Source organism: Zootoca vivipara, chromosome 7 (genome assembly GCF_965207765.1).
Source record: "Zootoca vivipara chromosome 7, rZooViv2.hap1.1, whole genome shotgun sequence".
In the NCBI taxonomy this organism is placed as follows: Eukaryota; Metazoa; Chordata; class Lepidosauria; order Squamata; family Lacertidae; genus Zootoca; species Zootoca vivipara.
The window spans coordinates 21,702,481-21,718,669 of NC_142590.1; the positions used below are offsets into that span (position 1 = coordinate 21,702,481).

Genomic DNA, 16,189 nt, shown 5'->3' on the forward strand with positions numbered 1-16,189 from the left:
CACATCTAGGCTCATGGCTCCATCTTTCTGGCAATGCTGCCCCAGGTTTAGGGAGCATGGACCTCTGTCCCTAATGCAAAGACTTCTACTCCCCATGTGGCTGAGCAAACCACACACAACACAGTGGACCTCTCAAGGGGCTGGGCACTCCTGGCATTGTTTGCAAACACATCAGAAATCTGATCCATACCCCCGAATCAAAGGAGAAGCAGCCAACGAGGCAGCAGCTACTATGATGCAAAAATTGAATACGTAAAAGAGACCAGAGAGGCTACAGGTTTTGGCAAGCAGACCTAGCACAGCACTGTACATCAGGGGATCACCATCAGGGTTTCCCAACTAGCACCGCCAGATCAATTATTAGAGTGCAAGGAATGTTGGTCAGGGTTAGTGCGACTTTTTCAGTAGGCAACTGCACCACACCGCTTAGAAATTAACCACAGCCCAGGCACAACCAAATGCTACCTACAGCAGGCACCCCCAAACTTCGGCCCTCCAGATGTTTTGGACTACAATTCCCATCTTCCCTGACCACTGGTCCCTGTTAGCTAGGGATCATGGGAGTTGTAGGCCAAAACATCTGGAGGGCCGCAGTTTGGAGATGCCTGACCTACAGCATTGCAAGAATATTTTTAGCACCTTGCATTACTTTGCCCCCTTTGAAATGCATGGGTTAATCACATTCTTTTTGTTGTTGTTGCCGCTGCTTCATTTCAGAGCAAGTTCCTTTGGCACAAAGAGGCCACTATTCCACTGTTAAAAACAAAGCACCAGAAACATTATTGCTGCTGCAAGTGAACTAAATTATTTTGCACTGTCACTGTAACATATTATAGTACATTTTTATTAGACTATGATGGTCTTTGATAACAGTGCTCTGTAAGACAAACTCAGCACCGGTGGCTCTCTTATCTTCCGCTTCCATAGTTTTAAACTATGTGAAGCTGGGTTTAAAACTTCATGTTTACTTGCATTAACCCTTTTCTGGAGAAATATCTCTGTGGACCCAGACAGGCTGTTCTGCTCCAGGCCCTGATTTTGCAGTAACCTCAGATATATATATATATATATATATATATATATATATATATATATATATATATATATAATGAACTTTACAAATGGTTTGCTTGCTGCTTGCAGCCACTGCGGAGAACATGTGCTTTGCCAGCTCACCTTAAGCAGACATACAAATCTGATCTGACCGGTGGAGCTGAGGGGGAAGCAATGTACCAGCAAAGACTGCAAGTTGGCAGTGAAGGGGGGGGGGCTGGCTGAGAGGGGGAAACATTGGGAAAAGATACACCTTTTTTTAAAAAAAGATACGTTTCTTTTATTTTATTTTTTTTAAAAAGGTGTATCACTGCTTCTGGCAGGCAGACTCTGTGGGGGAGGTCTTTTACAGGATTATCTAGCTAGAGCAAAGGTTGCCAAACATTTTGGGCCTATGGGCACATTTGGAATTTGAAGAGAGTGCTGCAGGCACAGCATCTCTGCTCACTTCCCTCCCTGCGCTCCTGGGTCATGCTCTCGGTGTTGAGCAGGCACAGAGAAAGTGCGTAAACATACAAACATGCACCTGCAGAGTTTCTCTGCTTTTCCATGAGGTCCGGGTAAAAGCCAGATCTGGCAGAATTAAAACAACTGCATGGTTTCCTCGCAAAGTCAGCCTCAAATTAAAGCGGTAGACTGCACGGTGCTGGCTCCGCATGTTGTGCACAGCTAGTAGTGGCAGACATGAAAGCCCATCTCTATCGATGCAGAAGGCCAGTATGCACACTGCAATGTGGACACATAACTGTGGGACTTGTATAGGTTCATATCCTCACTGGATCAGGATGCTGGTGCGAACAAGGGCTCACTACCATCACACACTGCCTTGCCTTCCCAGCAACAACTTACTTCCTTATTTTCAAGATATTTGCTATTTAATCTATACTACATGCCTTACCGAAGCGGAAGACTTCCTTGCTTTGATATAGATACTGAGGCTGTCACTGAATCAGCTGAAACCTATTGGAGTTTTACATAATTTCTTTAGACTCTGGCGTGTGCACCATGCATCAAAAGGGACGCATGGCCCCCATTGCAAGCACAATTCTCATAACCCCAGTGTGGATCTTTCGCAGTTTTCTACAGCCTGCAATGTTGGGAGGAACATGGCAGCTCCACTCTGGATGCTGTGCAGCAGGGAAATAAAACGGGGAAAGGGGAAGGCGTGTGCTCTGTGCATCCCAAGTCTCTAAGAAACCTGCTTTATTGACAACCCCTGCAAATGGATCAGACACGGTTCATGCAGTCTATACCTGAGAGTGCGCCAGTGTTAATTTCCAGTATCTTGTAAATCTCCTTTCCCCACATGCCCATCAGCAGACAGTAGATCCCTTCTGCCTCAGCAGTGAAAAAGATAACTCACAGTGCCCTTTTGCTAATTACAGCTGTACTCTTACCTGGTAGCCAGAATCATTACAGGTCATGTAGCATTTGCCACAGTTGATACACATTTCCTCATCAATCAGAGCCAGAACTTGCTCCGTATTACTGAGCTCTCCATATGTTCCAATATACCGCAGTGCTTTTCCAATTACATCCTAGGGTGGGGAGGTGGGAGGTGGGGAGGGGGAGGAAGAGAAGAAAAGCATTATTGAAACACTTTGGAGATATCCAAGGTTGTTTTATGGCCAAAGCAAAGCACTTGACAGCATGTTTCTGAAGGATGTTGTTTTGCAGGCACTACGGCAATGCTGGGAATGATGGGACGAGTCAAAAGCACTTCATGCTTGCTACACTGCAAAATGTGGATAACAGGTATTGATGGATACGCAGCTCAAGCATTGGCAGAGCTAAAAATAGCCCAATCCACACAATGACCCTGCCTTTCAGATCTGCATGCATCAGAGGTAGCATTTAATTAAATCATCCTCAGTGACCATTGTTTAGCGCAACAGGAAGCAACGGGAGAAGTGACATGACACGCACAGCCTGCCTATAGCATCCATGGCTACTGTTCATTAGCACACCTCGGAGTACTCATTACGAGAGAAGAAAAGGAGGCCATTAAACAACAGGGAACAAAGGACAGCGCCATTGGAAAGAACATGCAAATGGCCTGGCGACCCAAACACACGTTATTGCAGTCATCATTAGTTTTCAGTCAATTGAGCCAATCGTGCCATGCTGTATGTAGTTTCGTTACCCAAATCTTGTTTGGATGAAATTTTGGCCAGGGGAGATTTACAAAGATGGCGCGCTAGCCCTCTGTAACGATCGCACAACTTTGAAATAGGACAGGGGCAGCCAAGGTGCTGCCTCCAGGATGTCATTGGACTCCGACTCCCAACAAATGCCAGCTAGCATGGCCAATGGGCAGGGATGATGGGAATTGCAGTCCTGCAGGCACCAGGATGGCTACTCCTGTAATAGAGGTTCAGGTGGCCTCTTGCAAGTTTGCAAAAGTGGGATTTGTTTGTTGATTTTATTTCACGATGTTTATACACCTTTAATAAAATCTTTAAGCAGTCAACAAAACAAAATGAGTAGCTGCCACTGGCCAGGAGCTTCTTCCCCTTCCATCCCTTCTGTGGCAGGAGGAGGAGGAGAAGCCAGCCACTGAAACCACATGGCTCCACATTTGGCCCTGACCTTTTGGGACCCCCCAAAAATATATATATTGAGGGGGCCCCAGGAGTTGGCACCTTGGATTGAAATATTAGCTGATGCTGAGAGTTACTGAATATGAATAATGTGGGAATTAGAGCCTAGTTCCCATTTGCAGAGTATGCAGAAGACATCAATTAATTCTCTTTTTCCCCCTCCTACAAAAACTACGCAAGGCACTCTCTGTTAGTTTAAAAATATATACAACTTTTTCTTAGTGTACTTGCACTTGCAGATTAAAATCTACAATGCAGGCGGATGTTTCTTAAATTGATAAAAAAAACTTCCTACATGAATTAAACTGTTACAGACTAACTCTGAGGCAGACAGCACACAACACAAAACAACACATGTGCTGCTCTAACTGTTAAGACTGTACAACTAAACTGCCATAACTGCCTTGGAGTGCATGACTTCACAGAGTTCTACAGCTCTTGCAATTAAATTCTTTACATATGCATTTTGGATGCGAGCAAGCACCCCACAAAATAATACTGAAGGAGCACAACAGGCAACCAATACTATTAAGATAAGAAAAAAAATGGCTACAAATGCAGAATACCATCACTAAGTGCTTGTCGGATTCCAGTGGGATTTATTCCCCACCCACTCCGGGAACATCAATTCAGCATGCTGCATCCTGAACTGTTTTTGTGAGTCCCTTTTTTTGAAAGTGCTTTGCTAGAACACACAAAAGAAGAAAAAGCCAAATCGCTTCACTGAGTGGAACAGATCTATTATGGAAATACTAGCTGGCCCTGCCACACGTTGCTGTGGCACATCCGTGTGATTCCTCCCACCCTGTGCCGATCCATGACGTATCACACCCCCTTTCCCCCCACCCCCGGCTCATCCCTGTGACTGGCCCCACTGTGTCCTGACATATCCCGCCCCTCCTCCCTCCAACCCCCCACCCAGGCGAGCCAGTACCTCCATTCGGCCTAGTCTATAAAGCCTTCGGCCTAGTATGTAAACGGGAGCCGAGGTGGTGTTGAGAGGGAAGGTTTTATAGGTGCAGTACCAGTGTAGCCACCGCTAGAGGGTGCTGGTTTGCAACCTGGTTCTTCTCCCAGCATGCATTTTTGTCTGAGTGGCGTGTTTTGAAACACGGGGTTTTAGGGTGTTTTACCTGGCACAGGTGTGACATCTGTCTTAGCAAACTTTCCTATAGCCTACGGACATTCACATGTGATGTGTCAAAATTTCACCTCAATCGGTCAAGCGGTTTTGGTGAAAAGTGGAAACACACCCACATGCCCAGTTTACATTTTTTTTATATATAGAAGAGTTGAGCTGGGTGCAAGTTTGGCAAAGTTGGACTGGATGCAGATCCTGGGTGCAGGATCTTTGGCAAAGTGCCTCCTAATGAGATCCCTCTGAAACAGGAGCACCAATTAATTTTCCCACTATACTCCAGACATATGTACTGTAGAGGGAAGTGAGGGGCAGATGGAGCTTGTCTCTAAATGGGAAGGTAGCCCATCTAGGAGAAGAAGGACAACTCTGATCCTAAACCTCCACTGTCTTGTGGGACATCTTCGGGAGAAGAAAAGGCTAAGGAGTAAACCCTACAGAAATCTGGTCTGCAGTCCCTAAGATGGTTGAGTGGCACCTTGTATGCCTCCTTCTGGCCACTCCCGCAGCCAAGCTGGTGCCAAACACATTGCTCTGCTTCTATTGGACCACGTCGATGAGGCCAAAAGGGAGGCCACTTTGGTGCCATTAACACAGCAGTTAGACTTTACCCCCAGAGACATACTCCATTGTCTCTCGAGACAGACGGATGCCAACAAGCACTGCTCTCTACACTGGACCCCACCATTTTTAATTGTCCATTATGTTTCAGAGCAATGGTACATTGGGAGCGCTGGGGAAAACTTAAATGGCAGTTCTCAGAAGTAACTATTCAATGCAAAAAAATATATGTTTAAATGTGGTGTGTGTGTGTGTGTGTGTGTTGGTGTTACCACACTAGACAGAGCCCTGGGCAGCTGTCTGAAGATGCCATGTGATGATGTTGGCCTGGCAGCATGGGCAATTGAGCTGTGCCTCACATTTTTTGTCACATGATCTGAAATCAATGCAGATTATCCTGGCAGAGAAATGCAATGAACAGGAAGCACAAATCACATAAGCTGCTTGTTTCCTTCCTGTATCATCGTGTCCAGAACATTGCTTTGTCACAGTTCTCTGGACTGTGGCTTATGTGAGGAACAAACTCCACTTGTCTGAAATTGTATGTTTCCCTTTTTGTTTTATACAGAACAACCCAGCATCTAGTCAGCCAGGAATCTGAGTGCTGCAAAAAATAAGTAAGCCCCTTTCTATTTGTTCCACAAACAAAACTATTTATAGATCAACAAATACACTTTAGTAGATTGATGGACCTAGCATTTTGTTTTCATTGCTCTCTAGTCTGTTCTAATGACTCAGTAAGGAGATAGGCATGCTTAAATCTAATGGAAATCTATGACACTTAATATGTGCTTAACAGAGCAATCCCATATTGGGAAAGGAGAAGTCCAGTGGCTCAGATATTGCCACTTCCTAAGCTCTGCTGTTTCATTGCGGCCATTTCTTTTAGCCTCGTTTTCTTTTCTCTTTACCAATAGGAGATAATTTCTCTGCCAGATCCAGAACTGCTGCAGCTTATATGTATGTATGTATGTATGTATGTATGTATGTATGTATGTATGGTGTCTAGTAAATAAGGGGGCTTCGGATCTTACAGATATGTGATTGTCCTGACACCCAAATCACATAACCTCTACTGTTGATGGACATTACACCTGTGATGCTTTCTGCAGGTGTACCAGCAGCACTAAGTACCACCCCAGTGGCAAACCAGCATTCAAATGCTCTGCTAGGCTGTCCTTTGGACTGCTCCATAAGCCTTGCTAATTTCATTAGGGGTTGTGCACTTAAGTAGGGTGTTGGAGGAATCCACTGAAAATGATCAGGTGGAATTCCTTCTACCTGCCCATTTGACACGCGTCATGTCACAGAATCTTGTTATGCATGCTTTTCACCTTAGTTTCCTACAAAAAGGTGTCTTTTAAACATGCACACATTATACGTCAATTGTTTTGCAATGATGCCCCTTTACAGGAGCCTCCTTGCTTTTCTTTTTTCCTGAAGTGATGCTTGTTGACTTTGTGCAAGTTGTTTGTTGCTAGAGGCAACCTGTATGCACTAATTTGCAATCCTAACCCTGTATACTCAGAAGTAAGACCCGCTGAATTAAACGGAGCTTACTCCCAGATATAGTATGTGGGTTAAGAATTGCATCCTCAATCAATTTCCTATTGTGAATGCTATTCCCTTTTTTTGTTATCTGTAGAGTTTATCTGTATGCCTCAGTTCAAGACCGAGCCTCTTTGGGAGAACTATCTGGATTTGACCATTTATTTTTCTCTGTCCATCGATCCATCCGCTAAATCTGTAATTTAAGATTGTCCTCGATCCACTCCCAGCAAAATCTTAGGTGCTTTCCTTCCTCCCAACTTGAAGTTTTGTTGACTTATAAATCATTCTTTACTCAGTGTCCTCTGTGCTGTGAATTTATTCACACCACATTGGCACAAATAAGAATATAAAGCTGTCAAATGTAAAATCATGTTTACAGTGAACATTTTCATAAATTAGCTTGAACCTTTTCTTTTCAGCACACACACACGGCCATTTTCTAAACAAGGTATAGCTTTATGAAACAAAATGCTGTAATCAGAAAAGACTTGTACAGTATAGGGCTATGTTTGCTCACCCTTTCGGTGTGGTGGGGTTGTGGGACGACAGGGACTCCACTAAGGCCCTGATGAGGGAATTGTGGCATCACTGCCCTGTCTGGATAGGTGGCTGGGGCGTAAGCTATATTGTGGCTATGGTGGTTGCCGTATTATAGGGCCAGGTAGGCACTTGTCCACCAGGCAAATTGGCTCCAGCCCAGTGGTTTTGCCTACCTCATAGCAATCATCGCGGTCCCTTTGGGGCTCACCCTATTTAATGTAAGACTTAGGAGACCCTGCCTGGATTGACCTATGTGTCATTTTCAGTGGGCAGGCTGGAAGTATTTTGATTGCCCCATGCCAAGCCAGACTTCTTTCATCTGTATTCAATAAAGTTGTGGCCTGTTCTGATCCAAACCAATCTTAGTGGTCTTTTATTTATCTGGGGGTTGGGGACTGGTGCATGATGCCTGGGCCTGCAATTACCATTACAGTGGGACCTCGACTTACGAGCCCCTCGACATCCGATGTTTTCGACTTACGAGCGGGAAAAGTGGCCGCGCGCTTACGATTTTCTCAACATCCGATCGGAAATTTGCGGCTAGATGCGGTTTCGTCAACTTGCAAGTTTATAGATGCGGTTTCCTCGACTTACGAATTTTTCTGTTTCCAATGCATTCCTATGGGAAACTCGACTTACGAAGTTTTCGACCTACGAGTGTGCATGCGGAACATATTAAATTCGTAAGTCGAGGTCCCACTATAATCTGCGCGAAAGAGAAATTGATACAGTCCAGGGCACAAGGAGCCAAAGTTCAACAGGGGCTTAAGATGGGATGGCAAATTTATACTAAACTATGAAATCAAGCTAGTGAAATAGACTCCAGTCCGGACCCCATTTACCTGAGAGTAAGCTTTAAAGAATTCAATGGGGCATACTTCTAAGTAGACATTGGCTAGAATTGCTTTGTGTACTGGCCACTGGCCACTGCATTAACTTTGTCTTTATAGGTGTCACAAGACAATTTGCTATTTTTGTTGCCAAACGCTAACAGGTTTGTAAATCTCTGTTGATGACTATGTACATGAAAATGATGTACAGCAAATGATGAAATGGAACAAAGACTAAAAATAAACTAATTGCAGGACAGAAAATACTAGATGAAAGTGTGAATGAATATCAGAACAGGCTGAGGCACATTTGCACATCCCTACACTTAAGGTTCTTTTTTGATGGTGGTCATGGATTGCCATGGCTTACAATTCTAATTAGGTGACTCTACTTTTTTAAAATTGTGGCAGAATTTGGAGGAGGGGGAAATAAAGGCATAGCTGGGCTAAGAACCTAAGAGATTAGCCTGGGGTGGACATGGTGGGATATGCACCCTTCCCCCTTTCAGTCCTCCCCTTTATTACTATTGCATAGTAATTAGCTAAGCCAATTTTGGGAAAGATTGGCACAAATGTAGCTGCCCCCCACCCCCATCACTCCGGTTATGCCTTGATCTCTATAAGAGATGAGTTCCATGGGTTTTGTGCTGGGGGTTGTTCTTCTTCCATGTATAGTTTCATGAGAACCTCATTAAACCGTGCATCATTTAATTGCAAATGGCTTGCATCAGTACCGTTTTGTTAAGTCAAGAACGGGGGCATTACTTGTGTGGCAAAACAAGTTATGCAGCTACAGATAATAAGCGCAGAAGATGCTTTGCAGGTGCAATACTTTACGGCCTCTGAAACCACCTTAAGAGCTTTCTCCTTGGGCTAGCTCAGGCATTGGAACAAAATCATCTACTCATCAAGATTAATTTGGTGAGTTCTCTCCCCGTCTCCCAATGTGAAGCGGAGAGAGATGCTTCAAAATGGCACTGTGGGCTTTATCTTGGTTTCCTTTCCTCTAGATTGCATTTGTTCAGTTTACAAGCATAATGATGTTTTTGTTAACTGCCAGCTCCATATGAGGGCACGCCAGTTCTTCTGATAGTCAAGCTGTGTTCTTTCTGACTGGTGCATTATCTCCAGTAATGAGGATTGCACCGGCCAAATCCTGCCCTTAATTAGACCTCTGCTATCCTGTTGCTACCTAATTCTGCCCTTGGTGACACCTGTGCAGCTCATCCTTGTCAGTGGGGCTACCAGGTGTGTGAACAGAACTGGAGCCAGCTGACGATTCGGTTGCTAATGACCTAACTCCACAGTCAAAAAACAATTAGCTGCTGGGAAAACAGAAGCAGGGAGAAAAGGAGGATTTAAAGTGATTTTTAATTTGACAGTGCTCCACGGATTCAGTGGGAAACAAATTAAGACTCAGAAGAGGGAAACCTGGACTTGTGTCCCAGGATGCTGAGTTGGGCAAGAGCAGCCGCACAGCCTGAGAGTGGGATTGCACAGTAAGGGTAACGGCAAGGCTGGCACCCTCCATTCCGTGCAGTATAACTTAACTGGGACCTGAAGTCCTGCCATTCTGCATTATGGCTCTGCTCAATATCCTTGCCTGTTGTTTGCAAGTCAGCCCATCCACAGGGTGCTACTGTGAGCCTCCATTTTCTCCCAGCAATGATGTGGCATCATTAGAAGTGAGGCATTTGGGGGGGGGGAGAGCAGCCACTTTGAGAGCGATCCTATGCACAAGAATCTGGCATAAAGCAAGCTGATCTAAGTTACGCTGGCGTAAAGTTACACCAGATCCAAACCCTGTTCAGCAGCTCGGTTGCTGCTGCTGCTCTGCCTAAGCCTGGTAGAGCAAGCCTATTAAATAGTGTGACTTAACTGAGCGGGCTTAGGATCCAGCCCAAGTCTCCCCAATCTGGTCCTGCTCTAGCCACACTGGAATGACTCTTTTGGAGGGGCTTACACCAGCCTCAGCTCAGTCAGCTTGGGCTGAGCTGGCAGGATGAGCAAGTTAGGATGGCGTGTCTTCAGCTGAGCTGGGGTTGGGGAGCCAGGAGTCAGTCGGCTGAGCTAGAGATCCTCTGCATCCTCAGTTGCTCATCCTGGCTTTTCATACCATAGGATTGCTCCCCCTCCATTTGCTGAGAGCAGCATCACTACTGCTTGTGGTGACAGCTAAGCTACAGGTTCTTCTTCTTTTTTAAGAAAAAAAGAAGACTACTTGTCTAGAAAGCAGCCCCTGAAAAGTTCTTGATTTTTCTTCTCTCTTGCCACTGCCCCCAAACACACCCCACTTTTGCAGTCTGTGAACGGGGATGCAAAATTTTCAAGCTTAGTTCTCAACTGTGCTGTAAACAAGGCTACGCAGATGACAGTTTACCAACAACTGAAGTGGGACTATGTGAAGGCAAATGCAACAAGGGGGGGGGGACAGTAGGGAAGAAGGCGTACTTTTTAATAAAAAATATTAACATTTTAAATTGATTGCTACAAGAACAACCTCCATCATGATGATGCAGTTTACCAGTGAGGTTATTGTCTTGTTTTGCGATATTGTAAAATACAGTGAACCCAAGAGACCAGGGCATAAATTAAGAGGAATTCTTTTATCCAAGGCTCCAACACAATGCTTGTATTATGTCTCCCAGAAGACATACTCCAGGGGAGCACACATGTGCCTGAAAATTCGCCTTGTTCATTTTAAAATGAAAAGAGCTATTTTGGTGTACAGCACAATATCTGGGAAAATGAAAGATTTGCAGATTAGATATGTCAAGCAGTTATTAATCAACAGCAATGGAGAAAGGCAGGGGGAGGGAGGGAGGGAAATTAGACAGAAACAGAGGGGAGGGAATAAATGTCTGACGGGAGGGAAGATGGATGGGAGCTAAGTTGCCAAAATGGAGGAAACGGGGGAGTATTTCTTTTGAGGAGTAACATCCTACTCGGTGGGAAAGGCCAAGGCGTTTCAGTCATCGGAGAGAACATGGGAGATGCAGAAAAGCTTCAGTGATAAAGTTGTAAGAAAATAACCACAACGAAGAGGTTACATTAGATCCTACCAATCATATTCGATCAAATCATTTATATGCACGTGCGCTCATGTTCATTGCACTAGTTTTCAGTTGGTGTAGATTTAATGAGTCCAGGATATAATTAGGAAAAGGAAATTAAAAACAGAAGGAATCTAATAAGCTATTCCAACTGTGTTTGGGGGAAACTTGGAGCTCAGGGTTAGCACTACCATTAGGCAGAATGAGCTGCGATCCATTCTACAGCATTGTTGTGGCGCCCCCTGCAGGGGCACTACCCTTAAACCACACTACCCTAAAACCGCCTCTGCTAGACTTGTAAAGGTCACATCATGCTGTGCTCACTAAGATGAAGAAAGCAGGGTCAAAGACTTTAACCGACAAATAGGATGATCTTCACAGAGAAGCCAGTAGTGGAAAGGAGCTATGAGGTAAAAGAACCGAATTGCAGCTGGAATGGCAATATTATTAAACAGGTAACACTGGCCCCAAACAGAAGGGGGAAATGAAGTGATGAGAAAAGCTCACAAGATCTAGTAAGAAAAGGGGGAAATAAATGAGAAACATGGGGAGGGAAGAGTATTCGGAGGGTATATACAGATAAAAGGAGCTTAAGAAAATAAGAAGCCGCAAGTATCCTCTGGATGTCATGAGGAAACCAGATACTAAGAAAATAATATGACACTCGCTGATGAAGAACACCCCAAAGGAGAGAGCTTATTGCTGGCTGAAGTGTTTATTGTGCACGGATTGCAAACTGAGAGGAGTTGGGGGAGGCACTTACGGGCTGCTTACGCTCAGCTGGGAATATCATCAATGTTCTGTGTGTTCTAGTGCTAGTTACACAAAGTGTTGCCTGGTAGCAATTCCTAGCAATTCTTAGGGAAATACCTTGAGTGAAAGTGGTGATGGTGGTAGTGGGGGGGACAAAACTCGTTAAGCTGACAGGTGATGACAGGGATGAGGAGAAAACAATGGAGGTTTGGGGAGATCAAGGGCCGGGGCAGTCCCAGACTCAAATCAACCTTGCCCAGGTGCTGAGGAATGGATTCAAACCTGCTAATACATTCCAGTTCTGCAGCCTCTCATTAAACACTGGGCCATTGTACTGAAGCTCTGAGTTTGTGCCACCTTTGCACGTGCTCATCAGTCCCATGTCTGCATTTATAAGAGACTTTGGTTTTTTTTAAAAGCGTGAAATTCATATTTAAGTATTTTAAAAAGTATTTTCCTTCAGAAAACATATCTAAGTATATTTTATCTCCAAATGCAAATTGCTAAACTTGATTGAATGAATGAATGAATGAATGAATGAATGAATGCACTAAGAACTGTATTGGAATATTCAGGAAGTGCAAAAGGCAGTGGATAACTACTTCCCAGCCTGCAAATTAGCCTGGGAGGTCTGGATCAGGATGCTGTGCAGCAGAATTTGGAATTTGAATTTGCAAGCATTCCTAACTGAAGCACAATATTTTTTTTTAAAAAAAATGCATTTTTCTTTTTGCACTTGCCAACTGCAATTACTAGTCCAGTGAAGTAGGCTGTTGCCAACATATATCATGTCAAAGTGTCTAAGGTCCCACCTGCACTGTACATTCAAAGCAGTATCACACCACTTCAAACACTCATAGCTTCTCCCAGAGAAGTTTTTAAGGGTACAGAGAGTTGCTAGGAGACCCCTATTCCCCCTGCAGAGCTTCAATTCTGAGTGGTATTTTTTAAACTATTTTTTTACCTGCTGTTCTAGTGTTCATATGGATTTGTTCTATGATTTTGACTTGGTCATTATATGATAGTAATTGTAATATCTGATAATAAGTCATATTGAGGTTCCAAAAAACATATTGAGGTTCTTTGCTGATCTTATTCCCCCCCCCCTTTCATCATTTCAGGGCCTAGATCGGCATCAGTGCCCTGTTCAGATTGTGGTATATATATTTTATATATTTCTACTATGTCCTGTCCTTTCCAACAATAATGCCTGATATATTTCTGGTCTCCCCAACCCCAAACACTGCCTGCCCTTTCACACCTCCCCAGTATTTGTTCTTGTTTCATCTGCCATGGCAAAGTTAGCCCACATTGAAACTGCAGGTGTTCGTCTCTCTGACAATTACATCAATATTTTCCCTGGGAAAAAAACCAAAAAACCAGCAAAACCCCTAAGGTGAGAGAAGTCTTTGAAAGCTTCAAGCCTCTTTCAAAACAAACAAACAACAATATTTGCTGGGTGTTTCCATGTACACAGAGAGGAGGCTTGCAGTCAGTTCAAACAGCTCTATTCTGACATTGTTCCATCAGTATGATGCAAGTCAAGGGTAAACCAATATGGTGCATTCCAGATGATGAGGTTGGACTCCAGGTGCCATCAACCCCTTACTGTCATGCTGTCTGGGGCTTATGGGAGTTGTAGTCTGACAACATCTGGAGGGTACATTCCCCTAATGCAGGCACCCCCAAACTGCGGCCCCACTTTTGCCTATGACACTCACCTGCTACTTCAGAATATGGGATGCTTACTAACAGACATGAATTAATCTGGATCCTGTATATACCACACAACTACCCCAAGATGATCTCTCTCATCCCAGAATAATCTGGTCTTTTGTATCATCTTGACAGACGAAAAGCAGAAGGCGCATAAGGTAAAACGGTGAACAGTGGTACCTCGGGTTACAAACACTTCAGGTTACAGACTCCGCTAACCTGGAAGTAGTACCTCGGGTTAAGAACTTTACCTCAGGATGAGAACAGAAATCGCATGACAGCGGTGTGAGGCCTCATTAGCTAAAGTGGTACCTCAGGTTAAGAACAGTTTCAGGTTAAGAACAGACATCCAGAACGAATTAAGTTCGTAACCAGAGGTACCACTGTATATCGTCATCAATCTGAAAGGGAGTGTGTTCTTCCCTCACCCGCAAATGAAGATACACAAAACATTTTGACCATTTAAATCAGGCTGGGAAAACCGTGGCTCTTCAGATATTGCTGCACTACAATTCCCACCATCCCTGACTGCTGGACATGCTAGCTGAGGCTAAGGAGAGTTGGACATCTGCAGGGTCCCCTGTCCTTATTTAACACACACACATACATTCTGTTTTTCAAAAACTAAATACCCTCACATAAGGCTGGTGTTGCATCTCCTAAAGGCTTGTAGGATTTAGTTTCCTCCTGTCACTGTTCCAGTGCATATGACAACCATAAACCATCCACTGAACCATGACACTTTGTACAAGAGGCCCACATTCTGTGATGCTACTTACTTTCACAGCTGGGATGGGCTTTTTAGGAACAAGACGTTTTCTCTCAAGCCGGGAAACCAGGGTGGTCTGTTCCATCATGTTCACTTTGGACTCAGCTATTATCTTCTTGCGCTGCTCAAGGTAGGGGCCAAAACTAGGAAGTTTCTAAAAGAGATAGAAAGTATGCCATTACTGTTGTTTAGAAAACAGTGGCCCCAGTGAGAGCGAATGACTTCACCCCACATTTGACAGACATGATCAATGAATTAAATGCTGAATCTATCTTTTTTGCCCTTCTCCCATGCTTCAGGGAGCTATCCACCTTCTTCATTTTAAAAGTGCCACATGCATATTCATCCAATTAAAACATATATCCATCAATCTATGAAAACTTGTTTAAAGAAGATTTTTTTTAATAGTAAAAATTGTGCTAGGCTGTGTGTGCATTTATATCCTTTTGGTTCTTAGCCAGTTGGCCACAATTTCCCCAAGAAAATTTTTGATAGGAGTTTTAGTGGCATGATGCAAAACAAATAAACCAATCAACCATGGATAAAGACGGCAATGTATGGACAACAAGAAAAATTGGAAAGTTTGGTAGTGGGACAATCAGTCCCTCAGTTACTGCATTTCTTTGGGGTATGTATCACTAGGGTCCTGCTATATAAAAATACACATCACTCATTAAAATAAATGAAATTCACTCTATGTTTATTATTATGGTGCAGGGAATATTATGCACTAAAGATTCATAGAATTTGGGTGAGACACCTCCATTTGCTTAATGCTTTACATCAGTTTCCCCTTACAGCTAATGGATTTGCTAGCTAACTTTATAAAGCATGCTCTGAGATTATTTTGACATGGTGCTTAAAGGGATATTGGATCAGTTACTATAATGGCAGCCAGTTCCAAGCAAACTCTGGAAAGTGCTAATTTTATTCATTTCACTATTTGACCTCATTGAGCTTCTTAATCTTTAGCCTCTGGGCTTCTTTCATATAATGCAGCAAAGGGAAAGAATACTAAGCTCCAAAATACTCTACTTCCAGCCAGAAACCTATAAACGCCAGCTCCAATTTCTAAGCACACCAGTACCTACAAATAATGACTCTGCACCACCAATCCATTAAAGTTCCCTGCAACCCATGAAGGTCATTGTGATCTTCCACCTAGGAAGAAGGACCATAACTCATGACAAAGCATCTGCTTTGCATGTAGAAGTGAAGTGAATTAAAAATCCAAACATTATATCATATCACCCCTTAACCTTCTCTTCTCCAGGCTAAACATACCCAGCTCCCTAAGCCGTTCCTCATAAGGCATCGTTTCCAGGCCTTTGACCATTTTGGTTGCCCTCTTCTGGACACGTTCCAGCTTGTCAATATCCTTTTTGAACTGTGGTGCCCAGAACTGGACACAGTACTCCAGGTGAGGTCTGACCAGAGCAGAATACAGTGGTACTATTACTTCCCTTGATCTAGATGCTATACTCCTAGTGATGCAGCCCAGAATTGCATTGGCTTTTTTAGCTGCTGCATCACACTGCTGACTCATGTCAAGTTTGTGGTCTACCAAGACTCCTAGATCCTTTTCACATGTACTGCTCTCAAGCCAGGTGTCTCCCATCCTGTAT

General features: G+C 43.8%; 1 protein-coding gene across 4 annotated transcripts in view; it reads right to left on the bottom strand.

Annotated features, from left to right (window-relative positions):
- DPYD (dihydropyrimidine dehydrogenase) overlaps positions 1–16,189 on the bottom strand; it is a 520,906-nt gene that overhangs the window by 3,719 nt on the left and 500,998 nt on the right. For all 4 annotated transcript variants that reach the window (XM_088673792.1, XM_035123774.3, XM_088673794.1 and 1 more), the window contains 2 exons: positions 14,575–14,718; positions 2,451–2,591 (listed from right to left, as the gene is read on the bottom strand). In XM_088673792.1, the coding sequence (XP_088529918.1) occupies positions 2,451–2,591; positions 14,575–14,718 (285 nt within the window). The remainder of the gene's footprint in view (positions 1–2,450; positions 2,592–14,574; positions 14,719–16,189) is intronic.